The sequence below is a fragment of the Eublepharis macularius genome, chromosome 8 (assembly GCF_028583425.1).
Source record: "Eublepharis macularius isolate TG4126 chromosome 8, MPM_Emac_v1.0, whole genome shotgun sequence".
Taxonomy (NCBI): domain Eukaryota; kingdom Metazoa; phylum Chordata; class Lepidosauria; order Squamata; family Eublepharidae; genus Eublepharis; species Eublepharis macularius.
This window is the reverse complement of record NC_072797.1, coordinates 40,615,076-40,635,014: the sequence shown is the minus strand read 5'-3', so window position 1 is coordinate 40,635,014 and position 19,939 is coordinate 40,615,076. Positions and strand designations below refer to the sequence as shown.

The following is a 19,939-nucleotide window of genomic DNA, read 5'->3' as shown; positions in this document are numbered from 1 at the left end:
CAGCTGGCATCATACAGAACATGAATAGGCTTCCATGCATTCCAGCTGGCTGCACTTTGTATTGTTGGGACATGAACATGTGAGCTGCTTAGGAGACTTGGCATTGAGGCTGGGAAAGTAGGAGAAGCCCAAGTCTCTAGAAAGGGAATTATATGGCACCTCTCTGCTGTAGCTCTGTAAACAAAAGATTATCAAGCAGACTCACTGGACTAGTCCTAAGGCTAAAAGCATGAGTTGTTATGGAACAACTACGAATCATGATTTATCCATTTGCCTTTATTGCTCTTACTGTTCTATCTACTATCCTTAGATTCAGTTTTGCCTCAAGCTTCAGCTCATTATTAGTTGAGATAATGCAACGTTGTCAGTTTGCCTTACTTTTTCTTCCACCTTCCCAGAGCTGGATTCATGCCAAGCTAAGTGAGTCACATTTTATGGCCTCAGATTATTCAGGGCCTCTAAATTAAAAAAAATACTAAAAATCACTAAATTATCTTTTTTGGAGTGGAATTCAAATCCATGCTTGGTATGATTTTTCACTGGACATGCTCAAAGACATCCAGTGAAAAATCTTACCAAGCATGGATTTTAACCAGTTTTCTTTGACCAAGTGTGGCACTCATCCAGTGCATCACATTGCCTTTAATTAATCTTGCTTGACCAATATAAAATGTCAGTTTGTTTTTTTAAGATCTTTTATCCAGAGACCACAGATGTCTATGATAGGAAGAACATACCTCGGATGATATATTGTATACATGCACTAAGGTAAACTGATTAATGCTCAACTTTTTGTCTAGTTTTACAGTTTTCATTTCCTGCTTTCCTTTTAAAAGATGTCAGTGAAATTAGTTAATGTGTTCAGTCATGAGTATTAAAGACCTCATAGATGTAAAAAGCTACTTTGTATAAACACACACACGTGTGCCAGAATTATACATTTACAAGCGGGGGGACTCACAAAGACTTTCAGAAGGTATCTCGTTTCCCCTTCTCCACTATTTCCTCTTTCTTTTCCCTAAAAGCCCCTTTTCCTGCTTCCTTCTCCCCTTGCACTCTCATATTCAGTTATATTTACTAATTATGTACTTCATTTATACTCCATCTTTCTCCAGTGATCCTAGGGAGTGGGGCAGTCCAGACTCATGGGATGTAGCTCCTCCTTGACACAATAGATCCCAGAGGGGAGGGGCTCGTCCCTTGCTCCGCAGGTTTTTTTCTGGCCCTGTGTTAGTCCCTGGCAGGTAGACCCCTCAAGCCCATCCACAGTGAACACACGTTGGTTCCAGCAGAAGCAGCTTTATTAGAGTCTGTACTCTAATCGTTCAGTTCAGGTCTGTACTCCATCACAGAGTTTGGCAGAAGAGACAATTCAAATCAAGCAGTTTTTGATATAGTTGATTTTCCCGTGCTCCAAATGACAGTTAAGGTTTTGGCGCGCAAGCCTACAAGAGTCTTGTGAGAATCTATTTAGTTATGACTGTATCTCAGGTATACAATAGAATGTTCCCAGCATCTGGGAATAGCAGTTAAAGCTGGCATCTAACACACCAAGGTCACGGCTAGCGGAGACTCGCATATTTCTCAAAGATAACTGAAGAGGTCCGTTCTGGTTCCTAAGGAAGTAACATCTGCAATATGGTTATGAATGAGCAGAGAGAGAGTACACAGCACTAGTAATTAGTAATCAATCAGTATAGCTTCAGCATATTGTGGTACAAGCAAAACAACAAACAAACAGAGAGCTATGGCATGGAAGTACACAGACATGACACCCTGCTTCGAACAGGGCGCGCAGGATGACTCTGCTCTGGAAGAGTGCACAATCTCGGAGACAGCTGCAGCAGCAGAGGGAACATTCGGCAATAGCCCACTGGGGACAAGGAAGGGTTTTTCCACCCTCCTCCCCCTCTTTATGGCAGATTTGCTGGGAAAGCAAACAAATGGGCTGCAGAGACAATGGATAGGCTCCTGTAGGCACTGGTCTCTGCAAGGGCTCCTGCACTGTTTCTCCTACCTTTGGACAAGGAACACCCTCCCCCAAACCATCAGATGGATCGGGGAGCAGTTGAGTCTTGACAAGCCGACACGAGTGACGCTGAAGCTCGCACAGCCTCTGGGAGCCCGGTCAAAAAGAAGGCAGCAGCATCGTCGGTGAAGAAAGCCCTCTAAATCACACTGCCTTCTAAATCCCAGTAAGCCACCCTCTCAGAGGCTAAGTACTGGAGATGGGGCTCCTTGTGAGTAAAGACTTGGAAGGCTGCAGACAGGAGCAAACTAAGCAGCTCCCCACTCCAGGGATCCATTCCCTTTTGGAGCTGGAGCAGTGGCGTGGGAACTCATCCTCCCCCTTTCACTCTTTCTTTGCTTTCACTTTAGGCGGGAAGCAATTTTTGGGTGGGAATGGCAGCCAAGGCAGGTCTAGACAACTCAAGAACTGGAGAGGGAGCTCTCTGCAACTTAGACCTCCCTCATTCCCCAGTCTCTACTCATTCTCTGCAGTTCCCTAGTGGGGAGGGACAAGAGACAAATGACTTAAGATCTCATGAGCCAAGATGCAAAATCCAGCTTGCAATCATGCCTCAGAGCAGAAATTAAAAAAGAATTCAAAAAGACTATTAAGGAGTTCAAAGGCTAAGACACCATGTCTAGTAGGGGTGGAAGAAAGTCAGGTACCATGAGGAATAAAAGGGCTGAGACATCCATTCCCCCTCTCAAGGCCAAGAGAAGGAAAACAGAAGAGACTAGGAACTTGAGGGATTCTAGTCCCTCGGAGGAACCCCAATCTGACTCCGAAATCTTAGAGCCATCATCCGCCAGTGAAGAAGGAGAGTTATTGGGAGAGGAAGAGGAAACAGTAGGCCCCATACAGACAAGGCTCTTCCCTCGGGAAGTTTATTCTAGATTACTCCCAAAGGTACTGAGAGCTCTGGAAATCACTCAGGCATCCACAGGGAAAGAGGAATCAGATACAGCATTCCCTCAAAGTTCAGAGAGAGTGCTACCAAAGATGGGGAACATACAAACTAGCGTCCCTTAACTAGCAATTTTCCATAACCTAATGAAGGCAGAATGGGAAAATCTGGCCAAACCAAAAGCCAGTCAATCCATTTTCAACAAGTTTTATTCCCTGGTGACAGAAGCAGCAAAGAAAAATCAAACTGGCAACAATACCCTTCACAGGGGCCAAACTATTTGGAGAGACACGGGACAAGTGTTTAGTGGAAGACATGGAAAAGAAAAAAGTTCTATCATCAAAAAAGAGAGAGCTAAATACCAAGAACAGGCTACACTCCTTTCGAGACACCAAAAAGTCGCTTCGTTTGGGCAACTGCAGACCAGAAACCCCCTAAAACAAAAACACCTCAGGATAAGGAGCACCATACGACATCTCATAGAGGTAAAGGTAATAGAACCAGTACCACCACAATACAAGAAACAGGGGGTCTAATCAGTGTTCTTCATTGTACCAAAAAAGAATGGAGATAACAGAGCCATCCTGGACCTGAAGTGGCTAAACCATTATATCAAGTCATGCAAGTTCAAAATGGAAACGATGAAATCCATCATAGGGGCCATACAGAAAGGAGACTACCTGGCCTACACAGATCTATCGGTGGCCTATCTACATATTCCCACAAAAGAATCGCATTGAAAATACCTGTGATTTACATACAATGGAGATCACTATCAATACAGGACTCTTCCATTAGGCCTCAAATGATCCCCAAGAGTATTCACGAAGGTGCTGGTGACACAAATAGCTTTTCTCAGACTCAAAGAGGTATCTCTATTCCTGTATCTGGATGACATTTTGATAAAGGCCACACCACAAACCTCTGACCTAGAGGCAGTCAAATAGATCAAAGAATGCCTGGAAGAACACGGCTTCGTGATCAACAGAGCAAAGAGCAGTGTGATTCCAGTACAAAAAATTGTACACGTGGAAGTCACAATAGACACAAGAAATGACAAGGTCTTCATGTCACAGAAGAGACAACAGAAGATCCTTTCCATAATAAAAGAGATACAGAAAAGAAGGAAAGTGGAGGTAATGCAACTAGCAAAACTCCAGGGGATGATAGTGTTCTGCCAGGACATCCTACAATGGTCAAAATTCTACACACACACACTACAGAGGTTCCTACGCCCGTTTGAAGAAACCATAACACAGAAACACCAAAGGTGGATACAGATGCCAGCGACACTAAAACAAGAACTGGAATGGTGGACAGAATCGACCATATTCCAGAAATGGATAAACCTCAGAGAACCAAAGAGAATCATAATGACAACAGACGCAAGTCTGGCAGGATGGGGAGCACACCCCCAAGACAGGATGGCACAAGAAAAGTGGTCAAGAGAAGAAAGGACAAACAGTAAACTTGCTAGAGCTAAGAGCCATCAAGAAGGGCCTACAGGAATTCCAGGACATCCTGTCAGGGCAGCATGTCCTGGTACAAACAGACAACATGACAGCAAAAGCATACATAAACAGACAGGGAGGAACCAGGTTCAAGACTCTGAATAGAGAAGCAAGGATGATCATGCCCTGGGCAGAGACAAACCTGAGATCAATAATGATGGTACACATTGCAGGACAACAGAACACAACAGCGCACTGGCTAAGCAGAAACATAGTAGACCAAGCAGAATGGTGTCTAAACAGGGAAGTGTTCAAGCAGGTATGCAAAAGATATGGGGTACCAGATGTGGATCTATTTGTGAACACACAATACAGACAAGTATAAAACAGACAAGTGTAAAAGTTCTTCTGCAGAAGGAAGGTTCCAAGAGTCATAGAAACAGGTGCACTGTATGAGGAATGGCCACAAATCCTGCTATATGCCTTTCTCCCGATTCAAATTATAAACAGGGTGATACAGAAAATAATGGAGCAACAAGCAGAGGTGATCTTGATATCCCCTTTTTGGCCGAGGAGAGCATGGTTCCAAGGAGCCTATTGAGCTCAGAAGTCAGAACCATTGAGATTACCGCAAAGAAGGGACCTGACAACAGAAGGAAAGATACATCATCCAGACCCAGCATCCCTAAAGCTCACAGCCTGGAGATTGAGCACAAACAACTACAAGAACTAGAATATACAGAAAAAGTAATTTCCACAATGTTGGCATTAGGAAAGTTTAAACAAACAAGAGGTACAACAATACATGTCAGATTTTTCATAATTGGTCCTGGAACAGGGGACATAACCCCTTAACATCTCCAGGACATAACCCCTTCACATCTCCTGTAAAAGAGATCCTGATCTTCCTTGAAGAAGTGTTAGACAAGGGACTCAGCACTAGTACACTAAAGTGACAGGTGGCAGCCATCTCAGCCACAAGGGGAGTAAGAAAAGGAACCTCGCTCACATGACACTCACATATTAAGCAGTTCCTGAGAGGAACAGCACTGATAAATCCACCGCAAATCCACCGCAAATCCACAGGTTCCCAACTTGGAACCTTAACATAGTGTTAACAATTCTCACAAAGGAGCCATTAGAACCTATGACATCTTGTCCATTAAAGGAACTGACACTTAAGACCATCTTTCTAGTGAGCATTACTTCAGCGAGAAGGGTTTCTGAGATCAGGGCATTTATCAGTAGATAAAGATCTCTGTATTTTTCGTAATGAAAAATAGTGGTGCTAAGGTGGTATTAAGGCCAGATAAAGCATTTGTCCCAAAAGTGAATTCCCCCTTCCACAGGGGAGAGGATATAATATTACTTTCCTTCCGTACTAACACAAAACACAGGAAAGAGAAGGAATGGCACTGTCTAGATGGGCTCTGAGTTACTATGTAGACAGAACGAGACAGATACGTAAGGTAGAGAATATGTTTGTATCATTGAGAAAATGCTTCCTAGGACAAAGCGTATCCACATCCACCAGACGTAGATGGATCGAGGAATGCATCATGATAGCATACAAGGCAAAATAATTGGAACCACCATCAGGTATTACAGCTCACTCTCTCAGGGGACCAGCCACTTCGGCAACATACAGATCCTTTCCTTCATTGGAAATAATATGCAAAGTCACAACAAGGAGATCTGTACACTCCTTTACAAAACATCACAGAATAGACAAAATGGCATCAGCTGAGGCAGCCTTTTTGAAAGGAGAGTGTTACAGCACACCCTCTGAAGAGAAAAACCATTCAACCCCTCCCAATGATATACAGCTATAGATATATCCCATGAGTGTGGACTGCCTCGCTCCCTAGGACCACCAGAGAATGGAAGATTTGAATTCACTTACCATGAAGCTTCCTTTCTTGGTGGTCCGGGAGTGGGGCAGTCCACTCCCCCCCCCCATTTTTTTTCAGTTTGGAAAAGGGTATGAGGAAAGTAACCTGAATTGGTAGGAAAATAGACCAAAATACTGAAAGAAGGCCTCAAGTTGTACATAGTTAACATGTTAGTGTTATATTTAAGGTTGATACAGGAAGGTGGAGGGAACAGAAGTCTTGTAACTATGGCTCATGCAAAGAAATCTGGGCTTAGAAAGAAAGTGTGGAGCAAGGAACGAGCCCCTCCTCTCCAGGCTCGATCAAGTCGACCATCCCTGCTAGGGAGAGGAGGAGCTACGTCCCATGAGTCTGAACTACCCCACTCTCAGACCACCGAGAAAGGAAGCTTCACAATAAGTGAATTCAAATCTTCCGTTCTCCACAATGGGGATTTAAAGCAGCTTTCATCATTTCCTTCTCATATTTGACCATGTTAAGAATTAAATATATTGCTAAGAACAAATAAGATACCTAAAGGAACAAAAGGTATGTATACCTGCTTTTTCCCAGTGAGGACTTTTCCTCTATTTTGTCCTCACAACAAACCACTCTATGAAAGAGATTAGGCTGAGAGACCGTGACAGATCCAAGGTCTCCCAGAGTGCTGCCACAGTGGGGTGGTGATTCAGCTCTTGGTCTCCCAGATTTTAGTTCAACACCTGTAAGCACTACTCCACATTGGCTGTCTATGTGTATACAATCTGTGAAGATGCATGTGCTAGATTTTGTATAGGAAACAAATTTGCAGTCTAAAATTAACAAAATGGAAAGAGCATATTAGGGAACAACAAAGGACTATTGTTCTAAACAACAGCCACACTTTTTAAAAGTTGCTGAGACTCTGAAAGTGGAATATTGCCTTGATTTTTCCATCAACTGGCAGTTAGTTGAGGTCTTGTTTGTAATATCATGCCTCTGTCCACCTATTGTGGTTTTGAATGGGGCTCTTGAGAGAATCTTCTGGCAACCAACGTTAGAAATTATTTCAAAAGTAGAGGAAAGAATATCCTAAATATGCCTACCCTAAGAAAGATACTGTGTAATAGCATAGGATAACAGACTGGATATTTTCTGTGCATCACCATGGTTCTTGTTTAGTATATATAAAGCCTAGTCCATGTGGAGATGGATCAACAGATTGGTGTACCCAGTTCATGTGCAAATTTTGTATCTTTATACAGTAGAGGCCTGTGCAGTTCCACATGCTTGGAAGGCGCAACAGTGGTTCTGCTCTCATCTTGTGTCTTGTAATAGCTGTTTTGCCTATGCAGTATGTCTATTAAAGTGCAATAGTGATAAAGTGCTTACAGGTAATGTAGATACAATAAATACAATTAATAAATACATTCAATAAATTAGTTAAAGTCCAAATCACAAGCCAAAAAGGGTAAAGACAGCCGAAAAGTCCCAAGTAACTCATATACTCATGTTGTTTTTCTGCAAAAAGCAGAATTTATTAAATGTATTTATTAATTGTATTTATTGTATCTACATTACCTGTAAGCACTTTATCACTATTGCACTTTAATAGATATTATATAAAAATATTCCTCTGCATTTATTGTTTTTTCATCTCAGTTGGTGGTTCTCCATTCTTTATCTTTGCCTTGTCTTCTCTTTTTTTCATATGTAATATGTCTGGCACACAGAAGAAGACTGTTAAATCAGGATGTTTAGCAAAAAATTACATGCTGATTTGGTAATTTATTTTCATGCCACGAAATTTATTTATTTAGGATATTTCTATGCCACCTCTTCAGAGTCCTGTACAAGGTGTTTTACAATTAAAATCACCACAATGTGAATTATTATTTTTATTTATGTCATTTATAGTCCACCTTTTCCACTGAGACTCAAGGCAGATTACATAGTGTGAGATTAGTACAATCAATATCAAGGACATTTCTGTAAACAATGACATAGGGTGAATAAATACAAGTTTACAAAGACACAGCATTAGAAAGAATCCTATATAGAATTGAAGAAATGTTGAAATAGAGCATAAGTAATTCTAGGACTGACATTAGACAACATAGAACTACCCATTAGTATCATACTTGAAGGACAGGTAGCATATAGGAGCACATACTTAAAGTAACAGAAAGGACGTAAGGCAGCATATTGGTGAAGTCTGTGTCCCTAACTCATTAGTGAAGCATCTGCGATCCCCTTCTTACAATGCAGCCTTCCTATCTGAGTAAAAATCCCTTTTGAACAATTCAGTTTTGCATCCTTTGCAGAAACCCTGGAGATTGGAGGCTCTCCTGACCTCCTCCAGGCCATTCCACAAGATAGGGACCACCAAAGAGAATGCATGTGTATAGGCAGCTGTTGATTTCAGCCATGTGCAAGGTAGCACCTGCAAGATACCCTGTTCAGATGAGCAAAGCTGCCGTGGAGGAACATAGGGGGAGAGGCGATCCCATAGGCATGCCGGACCAAGGCTGTGAAAAACTTCTTATGTGATAACCAATACCTTGAACTGAGCATGGTAAATGATAGGTAGCCAACGCAGGATGGGAGAGATATTCATGATCCTGCTCGCTCCGGATAACAGCTGAGCCACAATTAGGCATAAGTCAGCATAAAAAACTATCCATAAAACAGAAGCAGGCCATTTTTTTTAAAGCTGATAAGATTAAAAAACTCTAATTAAAATCCTGGGTAAAAAGAGGTGTTTAGTCTAGCACAAAAAAGGAAATAAAATAGGCACCAAGTGAGTTTCAAGGGAAGAGCGTTCCAAAGGCAAGGTGCCACTACAGAAAATGCCCTGTCTCAAGACAGTCCCATCTAGAGCACATTACAGTTATCTAACTTGGATATAAACAGAGCATGGATTACTGAGGCCAGATCATGCTTTCTGAGGAAAAGATATCACTCAGAACCAGCCACAGCTGGCATTACATGCAGTGGAGGAGATCTGAGCTTCCAGCCATAGGCCAGGATCTAGTAGCACCCCCAAGCTATGAACCTACTCCTTCAAGGAGAGGACAACCCCCTCCAGGCAGGTGGACTCCGCAGTCCTGAGCAGCTTATCCACTGACTAACAGTTCCTCATTTTTGTCTGGATTGAGCTTCAGTTTATTGGCCATCATCTATCTCATTATCTTCTCCAGCTATCCAGTAGTCGGAAATGTAGGAAGTAAATGGCATTCAGCTTTTGGCAATGCCAAATGTAACTTTATGATTTCTCCCTGTGAGGTCTCTCGTGTTGTCTCCCAAGTAGTATTTACGTCATGTTGGCAGACTGTTCTTTTGGGCGCTCTTGGCTTGACACTTTGGGCGCCTCCCTATTTTTGGCATTTTAAGGCTTGTAAATATAGTTTGAAGGCATGATTTTCTGATCTAATTAAAGTGTCTTACAGTGAATCTGTTCTAACTTTCAGGCAGCGCTGGAAACTTAATCTGGGATACCTCTGAATTGAGGTATTTTTAGATTTTTTTTCCAGATTTTTTTAAGTTGTAACAAAACCAATCCTTGAATTGTCGATTGTCTAGTTGCTATCTCAAGGTGGGTATGCTTAAAACATTCTTACCTCACTTCCAAAACAAATGGCTTTTCTGAAATAATGCTAAGCAACTAAGTATTTAGTAAATTTAAAAAATGGAAAGGTAATTATGTTCTTAAACTGTGTAGCTGGATTTTTGTTATGGTATCTAGTGGCAAATTTGAAGCAGTTTCCTGAAATGGACACAAGGGGCTTTTAATGTTAAGCAGCTTATGAAGAAATGGCATGCTAAGTTCCATTCCAGTGATGTCACAATCTTTGTCTAGATCTTCTGGTGGATGTTGAATGGAATAAGGATTTCAAATATTTATATCTTCCGGACAACTTAAGATAGGTTAATAGATTGACTGCCATAATAAAACAGATGTAGAGTTTTACATGGAGACTCTTCAGATATATATGTAGAATAATAACATGGCAGTTGTTATCCCCCCTCCCTATTTTACACTCTCTGGGCTTGTGATTTAACTTCCCCTTACTAGACAGATCTGGTTCAGGATACAGTATAAACCGTTAAATGTAGGAAAAATTGTGGTTCAGGCTGCTGTTGTAAATGCTTCTATTTGGAAGCAATTTTTTTTAACTGAAAAGGAACTCGTACATGTACTAAGTACATGTACTTAGCTTCACAGATTTAAGATAACACCAGCATATACATTGTCCCTCCTACCTGTGCTTGATGTTGTGTGTGTTTATGGAGTGGTTTTTATAAAATTTTAAATGTTTTAAATTGTTTAAAATTCTTACTTTTTTTTAATGTTCGCCACCTAGACGACCTTTCTATTTGGGTAGAAAGGTAGCATTCAAAGGTTTAAAATAAATATCTCAAGTTGACGGAACTGCTTCCATTAGAAAAGGATTGTGTTGATTAATAAATGTGAACAAGAGCCCCAGTATCTTTCAAATGTGCTTTCCTTGCCTACTGGGGAAATATTGCATTGACTTCACAAAATGTTGTATGGTAATGCTACCATAAGATCACAAAGAAAGAAAGCTTCTGTATTTTATATTTGAACGTCTGACATTGCTTTTAAATCACAAAGCTTAATAAGATTTTTTAAAACGGTAACATACAGTTACTGAATTTTTAATCCAATTATTTGGCCTTTTTTGTTTAAAAAATTCAAATTCTACTTTACTGTCAAATGATCTACAAAGTGATATACAGTCAGTGAGGTACAGTGACAGTATTACATATAACCAACATAATAAAATTTCAGCAACCATCATAAAACACAAAACACTGGCTAAAAGAAGAAAGAATATTAGTTACCTGCTATCAATTGATTAGTCCAAACTAGGGGTGTGCGGTTCGGGTTTCTGATTTGGGTAAAGTACCCGAATCAGCTGCTTGGCAGGGAAATCCCTGCCAAACAGCTGATCCAAGCCAGCACGAAAAGCGGCATTTAACCCCCTGGATCAGCTGCTGTTGGGGGAAATTCCCCCAACATGACTTTTTGGGATTTACCTACCAAGAAGATCTGTAACTACCTCAAGATTGTGCCCTGTTATCTTATCCTGACATGATGGCCTGAATATGGTTAATGGGATTTAATAACACAGAGAGGTCGAGGGTATCAACAAACTTGCACTTCTTCCCCATTCCCCTTCTCTGTTTCTCAGCATAGAATGGTCTGTGTCTCAATACCACATTGGAAAACAGATTTAGAAGGTTATAGATAATCATTGCCTACATTGAAGTGGAAATCTTTGGGAGAATTAGGCATATCTAACTCTCCAAGATTTTATTAGGTCTATTCTTGTTTTCCAAATCCATGGGTTTACTGCTTAATCTGTAGTTAATCTTAACGCTAAAAATCTTCAGCTTACTTATTTGTTCCTTGTTGAATAGCGTATACTGCTTGAATCTTCTGTGTGTTTGTGTACAGAATTATAAAAAATACTTCATCCTCAAGATCCTTGTGCTTTCTAATAGGTCTTTTGTGCCGTATTCTTGCTTCTCAATTTTTTTAACTTGAATTTTTATGACTAAAGCTCACTACAGGTAGTCCTTGTTTTATAAGCAATTCGTTCTTGCCCATGTCATTTTTGTGTGTGTTAGAATTCCCAGTACAGCTACTGTTAAATAATCTTATTAACTTAAAGCTTAAACATCAGTCAACAATGTAACACTAGTAATTATTCATCTGAAAAGCAGAATATACTAAATATATTTGTGCTAATGTCACTGTTCAATGCAAAATATCGCCCTCTTGTGGTAGACTCAGAGGAGTTAGCTGTGTTAGTCTGTGGTAGCAAAATCAAAAAGAGTCCAGTAGCACTTTTAAGACTAACCAATTTTATTGGTTAGTCTTAAAGCTTTCGAGAATCAAGTTCTCAAGTTAAAGGTGCTACTGAACTCTTTTTGATTGTGGTAGACTGGTTGCTTAGGCAGTGGATGCCACACTGCCCTGTGGAAATCATAGCTTGTACTTTTCAGTCGTTTTTTGTCAAGGTATCAAATTAGTTGAGTTGAGTCAGCAGTGCTAGTTTAAAGCTCATTCCTGGAATCCATCAGTTCTTGGGCTTAACTAAACTGTGGACAATTCATTGTACTGCTAAATAGTCATTTATCATCCGTTCCACTAGAGACATGTGACGGTGTCCTCAGTTTACAGTGCGATTTGGGAATCTTCCCTCATTTTGCACCAACCACTAATTCTTTGGTTTGAAGCCCATTCCTCAGTTACTCTCAACTTTCTAGAAATGCCTTCCTAGAAGAACCTGTAGTGTAAAAGCTCTTGTTTTTCATATAAACCTCCTAATTTACATAAAATACTCTCCTTCCCCACACTTCTAGACATTTTTCTCCATCACATCTAACAACAAAGCCAACGTGGCATGTGACTATATTTGCTTGCTGTCTTCATCTCTCAATTTATTGTCTCTTTGGTGCTCCGTTATTGTTGTCAAACTTTTGAAATTTTAAGCTTTGCCAAGTAGGGATCTTCTCTTCCTTTTAGATTTATAAAATGTCTTTGTCCAAGTTAAGCGTTCTGAATAGATTTTAGCTTCTCAAACTCCTAATAAAAAATTAGATTAGTCCCTTGTGTCATTTTAATGAATTCCCAAATTTTTAACAGCCTTTTAATTTCACATGGCATGAAGAGATGGAGATGTTAATTAGTTCAGCTGTTGTCCAGATGGTTTTACTGAACAGGTTTTGGAATTATGGTAGGTTTTCCATGCAGCGCTGAAATTAAACCAGGGTTCTCAGAGTGTTGTCTGTATTTCAGGTACCCAAAAGCATTAGAATATTAAAGGGTGACTAGATTGATTTTAAAGCATATAAATTTCATGGTTAAATTTGTTTTTATTGTAAGCTGTATTTTGGAAAATCATGAGTCAAGCAAAATGCATGCTGAAATAAGTTAGTTTGGGTATTATTTTGCATATGGTATCTGGTATTAATGTGAAGGTGAGACATCCTAAAATACAGTGTTGTGTAACATTTAAAGAAAAAATTAGTCTTGACACTTTGAAAATCAACAAATGTATTATAGCATGAACTTTTGCAGGCAATTATACTCTTCAGGTTTAATTATCGTGTGGCTTAACACTCTTCCCTTTTCCCTTTGCAGTCTATATTTGTTTAAACTAGGAATTGCTCCTCAGATCCAGGACTTGCTGGGGAAAGTAGACTTTACAGGTACTTCTAATATTTATTTGCTCTGCATCAGGAAAGTAGTACAGTATTGCGATTTTCTATAACACTGCTAGTTTTTTCTGTTCCTCCAGAATTCTCCTTCTGTCCTTGCAGAAGTGGGTGTGGAGCAGCTATGTAAAAAAGACACTATTTTATTATTCTTTATTTAACAATCCAATGACCCAGCAGTCTTGGACAGAACCAGTCTTCCAAATAGTACCCTCTATTTCCATCCTGGCATAGAAGCCATTGCTGTCAGAAATTTAGTCAAAACAAGCTACCAGGAAAGGCATAGAAACAAGGGGAACCTCCGAAGTTATCACCAGCTGTATCCACAGATCGTTCAGTGGGGCCGCCAACACACAAAATATGAGATAAAGTTTCAGTCACCTCAGACCCAAATGCACAGCAGAGGGGAAAGCATTTAGCCTAACCTCTGATGTTTGGGGACAATCAGTCAATGAAAATAAGGTGGAAGCAGTGCTTTTTTTCAGCAGGAACGCGGTGGAACGGAGTTCTGGAACCTCTTGAAAATGGTCACATGGCTGGTGGCCCCGCCCCCTGATCTCCAGCCAGAGGGGAGATTAGATTGCCCTCCACGCTGCTCAGCGGTGTGGAGGGCAATCTCAACTCCCCTCTGTCTGGAGATCAGGGGGCGGGGCCACCAGCCATGTAACCATTTTCTCCGAGGGCAACCCACTGAGTTCCACCACCTCTTTTCCCAGAAAAAAAGCCCTGGGTGGAAGTGCATTTATTAAAAGATGTTAAGAATCTTCATGGTTTTTCCCCAAAGGAGGAAGACCAAGTGGAATTGATTTGAGAATTATAGCCGTAATAATGTTCACAGGATTTTACCCCCTTCTGAGTTACTTTGTTTGTTTTGTACACTCTTTATTGCCTAATAAACTGTACGCCATTTGTCATCTAACTTTTCCCTTTTTTGTTACAATTATAGAGGAAGAAATCAGTAACATGCGGAAGGAACTGGAGAAGTACGGCATACAGATGCCATCTTTCAGTAAAATTGGAGGCATCCTTGCTAGTGAACTTTCAGTGGATGAAGCTGCATGTAAGTCAACTAGTATTCCCAAGCCATGTTTTAGATAGAATGTTTTAAAAGTTACTAAATTAAAGAGTGTCAGACTCTTTTAAAATCTTCATGCCCTTAAGTACATATACTTTTTACTATGGCTGCATTGAGATATCACAAACAAATTCTGGTTTGCTTGTAACAAGAACAAGAATTGTTTATCTTCAGACTTGCACATTGCCTCCTCCCTTATCCCATCTGGAGATGAAGTTAAAGATTGCATGGTTTGAAAGAAAGCACAGATTATTGTGATGTCCAAATTTGGGTTGTTTAACTAATAGTGGTTTGTTTTTTGCCTACGAAATGAGATTATAATCCCAAAGTTTAATCCAGATGGAGAAGCTTAATTTGTAGACAAAATAAACAACTGCCCTACAATTTGTTGAAAGTGCCTAAATCTGGATGTTACAACAGTTTTTCTCAAGCCAGTGGCAGGACAGGAATTCACGAGTTCGAGGAAGAAGCCAAGCTTGCCCTCACCCTAATCAAACAGCAGTTTGTTGACTAAACACAGTCGATGATATGGTACATGTTAAAAGGCCCAAGTAACACTTGTTATTTTAAACAAGTTTTTTTTATTGGTGTCATTTTACTGAAGTGTACACTGTAAGTCAGTTGTCCATGGGCTTGCTACAGTGCAAATTAACTTCAGCTAGCCAAGTTGGCTGTCTTTATGATGCCATCTATAGAGAGTCTTAATGATTCATATTGCAGAAAATGACTTTGAAGTCCTCTAATTCAAGTTAATAATAAATTTTATTTTACAAGCTTAACGGTCTTGTTTTTTATTTGAAGAAGTCATTAATCTCTAAACTGACTGGTTAATGTGGCCTAGTGCATACTGTTGCTTTGTAAATTAAATTTAATTTTAATTCTAGAATAGTAGAACAATGCAATCTTGTTCCACATACTTTAAGTCTCTGAAGCAGAAATCCTGTTAATTTTCAACATTTTGTGAATCCTTAACCATAAAAAAATCATCACACTCTTTGAAGCTTTTACTGTACGTGATGCTTATTTTAACTTCCTCTTAACTAACAACAATCCTTTGAATAGCAGTAAAATTGACATCTGTGTCTCTCATGGGTGCCTCCATGAGTAATCACTTTGTTAACATTTACTAGGTGGTTGCTAGCAACGCTGACACAAACAGCTTGAACATGTGAACTCTCACTTGATATGTCTAAACTGCAAAGCTGGAAATTGGCAAGCTGTTAATGTATCATGTAAATCTTATTTTTCAGGAAAAAAGGAGGGTCAAAACAAAGTAGTTCTTCCTGCTTGTTCTTACTGTAAATTTAGATTTTTTTGTGTGCCTTATCTACATAATATGACTTTATTTGGTTGATAGGTCTTTTATGTTGTATTCATTTCGCGTGTCTTTTTTTCTAGTACATTTTACTGGACTGGTAATCTCTTCCATGTGTGCTTATACCCATTCAGATGCTGTAGCTGTTAATAAAGGAAAAAATAATCATATTGCTATCACCCCTTCCACACAACAAAATCTGAACTTTGTCACCTGTCTTTCAAGATATTATGGAAATTTAGTATATGTATAACTTAATTTGTTTTAAATCCAAAATTAGTTTTTAAGGCTAAAGAAAAGAGAAGTTTTGTGGCAGTGTAAAGACTGGGCAGATTTATTGTGGCATAACCTTCCTCTTTAAAGAGTAAACAGTTTCCATTGCTATTGATGAACAAAGTATAGACTTGATCAGGGCTTTTTTTCTGGGAAAAGAGGTGGTGGAACTCAGTTGGTTGCCCTTGGAGAAAATGGTCACATGGCTGGTGGCCCCGCCCCCTGATCTCCAGACAGAGGGGAGTTTAGATTGCCCTCTGTGCCGCTGAGCGGCACGGAGGGCAATCTCAACTCCCCTCTGTCTGGAGATCAGGGGGCGGGGCCACCAGCCATGTGACCATTTTCAAGAGGTTCCGGAACTCCGTTGCCCCGCATTCCCCCTGGAAAAAAGCCCTGGACTTGATGGGGAATTGAAGGGATATGAACAAGGAGGTTTTGAAAAATCTCTCCATTTATAAGTGTTGGATTCTTCTTTGCAGTGCACGCTGCAGTGATCGCAATTAACGAAGCCATTGAAAAGGGAGTTGCAGATCAAACAATCATAACTTTGAAAAATCCCAATGCCATGTTGGTCAGTGTGGAAGAGGATCTCGCCCATGCGTATCAGAAGGAACTTTCTGAAGCTAAAAAGAGAAAAGAAGAGAGCGCAAAACTGAAGGTATTTGAATACTTTAATACAAATAGTGGAATTAACTCTAGTTTAATAAATGTTAATTCCGTGTCTCTGCAGTGCTATAGTTCTTTGCTGAAAATATTGAAAAAAGGGTGAATGATGCTCACCTATTTTACCTACCATTTCATCATATGAAAAAGTGTGACCTTCCTGTAATCCTAATTAATATTTCTGCCCTAATCAACGTATAGACATTAAAAAATCCTCATTATAAATCACTGATGTTAGAGGGCACAATCTACAGTACCTACTCTTTCTATTTTTTCCCAGAATGTCAAAAGTAGTGTAGACAGTTAATAACTATTTTTATTTTTTTCCTCTCTCGTGATACCTCATAACATCCCCAAATGAATTTCCACCTCTTTCTGGATAGCCTATAAAATTAGCTTTGGCCTCAGCCAACCTGCTAATTTCACCAATTTACGTGAAAAATAATATAAATTTATATTTGGTAAGCCCTTACCTCCTTCACACTTGTGATTATTTATTTTGAATGTCTATCCTACCTCTTAGCATGAATTTCCAAGGCATTATTTATTCAGTAATGGTATCATTTTCAGAATGGTTCAATTTTGGAGGAAGAAAGAGATGTATATGAAGAACTGCTGACACAAGCTGAGATTCAAGGAAACATCAATAAAGTCAACAGTAAGCAATCTTCATTTCCTGTTCCTGAAACCTCAAGACTTAGCCTTAATTTTGTTGGAAAACATTGTTATGCTCAGTTTTGCTGTCACTGAAGTTCTTTGCCACTTTTACATCGCGCTTCAACAGTTAGCTGGAATTCTGTGGGAGACGTCTTGCTGTTATTACTAAACTTGTGTAAGGATGTTTTTCTTCTTCCTACTTTGCATTCTTGGCAACAAAGGATTTGTTAACTGAAATGCCAATCTACTTTGCTTGCTTCTTGTCCTTTTCTGCTGGCTGCAAAATACAGTAAATTTTGACCCCTCTTACATAATGCATAATACGTTTTAGCCCAGACTCTCAGGTATCTGCACCAATATGTCCTTGCATGTACATCCAAATCCAGGAGAGTTTAATGCAAGCTCCCTTGCAAAACGGGATGAGTTAAAGAGGGCTAAAAGTTTAACGGTGGCCGCCATTGGCTTTGAGAGTTCATATGCAAAACCACACTGATGCTGACCATTCAACATTCAGAATATTTGCCATTTTTAAGCATTGTTTTCCTTTCAGTTCACATAGCCTTAGACCAAGTGAACAAGGCAATTGACAGGCAAGATGAGATGGCACTGATGGCAGGCTTGAACCGCCCTCCTCTGAGCCTGCTTGAAGTTCTGCCGCAAAATTCCTCCTGGTATCTAGCACAGTTATTTGACTCTAAAGATCAGAGCATGCAGGTAACTCCATGTAATACTTGCTAGTGTGACACTTTCACCTTTAACTCATTAATTTATTATTTCAACATGAACTATCGAAGGGCAGGAGGCTTGCAAAATATTTTATAAGTGTTTTATTACCATACGCATTGCCCTTTTGAATAACCCGTAGAAGTCATGAACAATGGCTAAAATGGGCTATAAACAGAATAGGAAAACTATGTTTCATCATAGTTTGGAAAACTGAATTTTTAGACACCCGTGCATTTGTCTATATAATTAAAGAGATGTTTGGGAACCTTTTGGTTAATGGAACAGTTGATGTTGATGTCCCTGGAATTGTTACATTAAGCAAATAGCACTAGGTGTATCCTAGTAAGTCTACTCATTTTCCCTGAATTAAAAAAAAATTAATGAAACATCTTTCTTTCTAATCAGATAGCAGGGGTTCCAATTATGCTTGACAAAAGTGAGATACAGAATGAAGTTAGTATTGCCAATAAGGAAGCAAAGACTCACAGATGTAGTGAGTAAATTATTTGATTTTAATTTGTATCTTCACCTCTTGGTTTACCTTAGGGCTGAGCACCTTGTTCCATTCTTAAAAGCATGGTTTCTTCCACCCATGTGCATGTGCTTTATTTACACATTTTTGGTGTTACCATTGCCAAATTATTAACATTTCCAGTGTTTCCTTTCCTCCCCTGCCACTGCCATCATATTCAGTCATAGGACATGCTTCAAAAGTAATGACAAACGACGGTTTATCTCTGTACAAACAAGCCTGGGGATATCGCTCTCTCTTTTCGTTGTGGTTTGGTTTTACTGCAAAAGAACATGATTTGCTGGCCATATGTGAGGAAGGAGGAAGCATACAAGCCCAAGGATTTCTCTTCCCCTTCCCCCCCACACACTGCCCAGCGTGCACAAACCACCAACTCATTCAAGAGTTGACACACTATGATCAATTACTGTGTATAAATTGTGTTTATCTACTTAACTACATTGCTTACACTTGGTTCACTTTTAAAATGCACACTCCAAGAATTTAATTGAAATATTCTTTAATAGTTGATAAGCACAGCCTTAAGTTTGATGCTTCTAACAAAAATCACTACATTTAAGGGGGTTCTAAATTTGCCGCTACATATTTCTATTAGTTGCTTTTCTGGAATAACTGGAATGTGTAAACTTGGAGTACACTTTCATTTCATGCTTTTTGTGGCTTAGCCTAATGACTATTTCCCTCTGTCATTTCAGTTTAATTCATTGGTTTTATAACTTTTTGCATGCTATATATGTGCAGAATATACAGCACGGAACTACTGGATATTTTTTTTCAATATAAGTAGGGTCTCCTTTTTGGTTTCCAGGTAACATAGACATCCAGTTTACAGCCAGTATTTTGAATGCTTGTATTTTTAAAGAATTGACTACTAGAGAGCCAGTTTGATGTAGTGGTTAAGAGCGTGGGCCTCTAATCTGGAGAGCCAGGTTTGATTCCCCACTCCTCCACTTGAAGCCAGCTGAGTGACCTTGGGTTAGTCACAGCTTCTAGGAGCTCTCTCAGCCCCACCCACCTCACAGGGTGTTTGTTGTGGGGATAATAATAATAACACACTTTGTAAACTGCTCTGAATGAGTCTTAAGTTGTCCTGAAGGGTGGTATATAAATTGAATGTTACTACTACTACTGCTGCTGCTGCTGCTGCTACTACTACTACTACTAAACAAATCCACTTAATTTACCCTGATTAATAGCAGCACATTTTCCTTAGCCAGTGTCCATCAATATTAGA

At 39.7% G+C, this 19,939-nt stretch overlaps 1 protein-coding gene across 1 annotated transcript in view; it reads left to right on the top strand.

The window, feature by feature from the left end:
- The window catches only part of IQGAP2 (IQ motif containing GTPase activating protein 2), a 197,749-nt gene that overhangs the window by 98,759 nt on the left and 79,051 nt on the right, over positions 1-19,939 (top strand). The window contains exons 5-9 of the mRNA XM_054986150.1: positions 692-768; positions 13,391-13,458; positions 14,411-14,524; positions 16,607-16,785; positions 17,361-17,448. Of these exons, the coding sequence (XP_054842125.1) occupies positions 692-768; positions 13,391-13,458; positions 14,411-14,524; positions 16,607-16,785; positions 17,361-17,448 (526 nt within the window). The remainder of the gene's footprint in view (positions 1-691; positions 769-13,390; positions 13,459-14,410; positions 14,525-16,606; positions 16,786-17,360; positions 17,449-19,939) is intronic.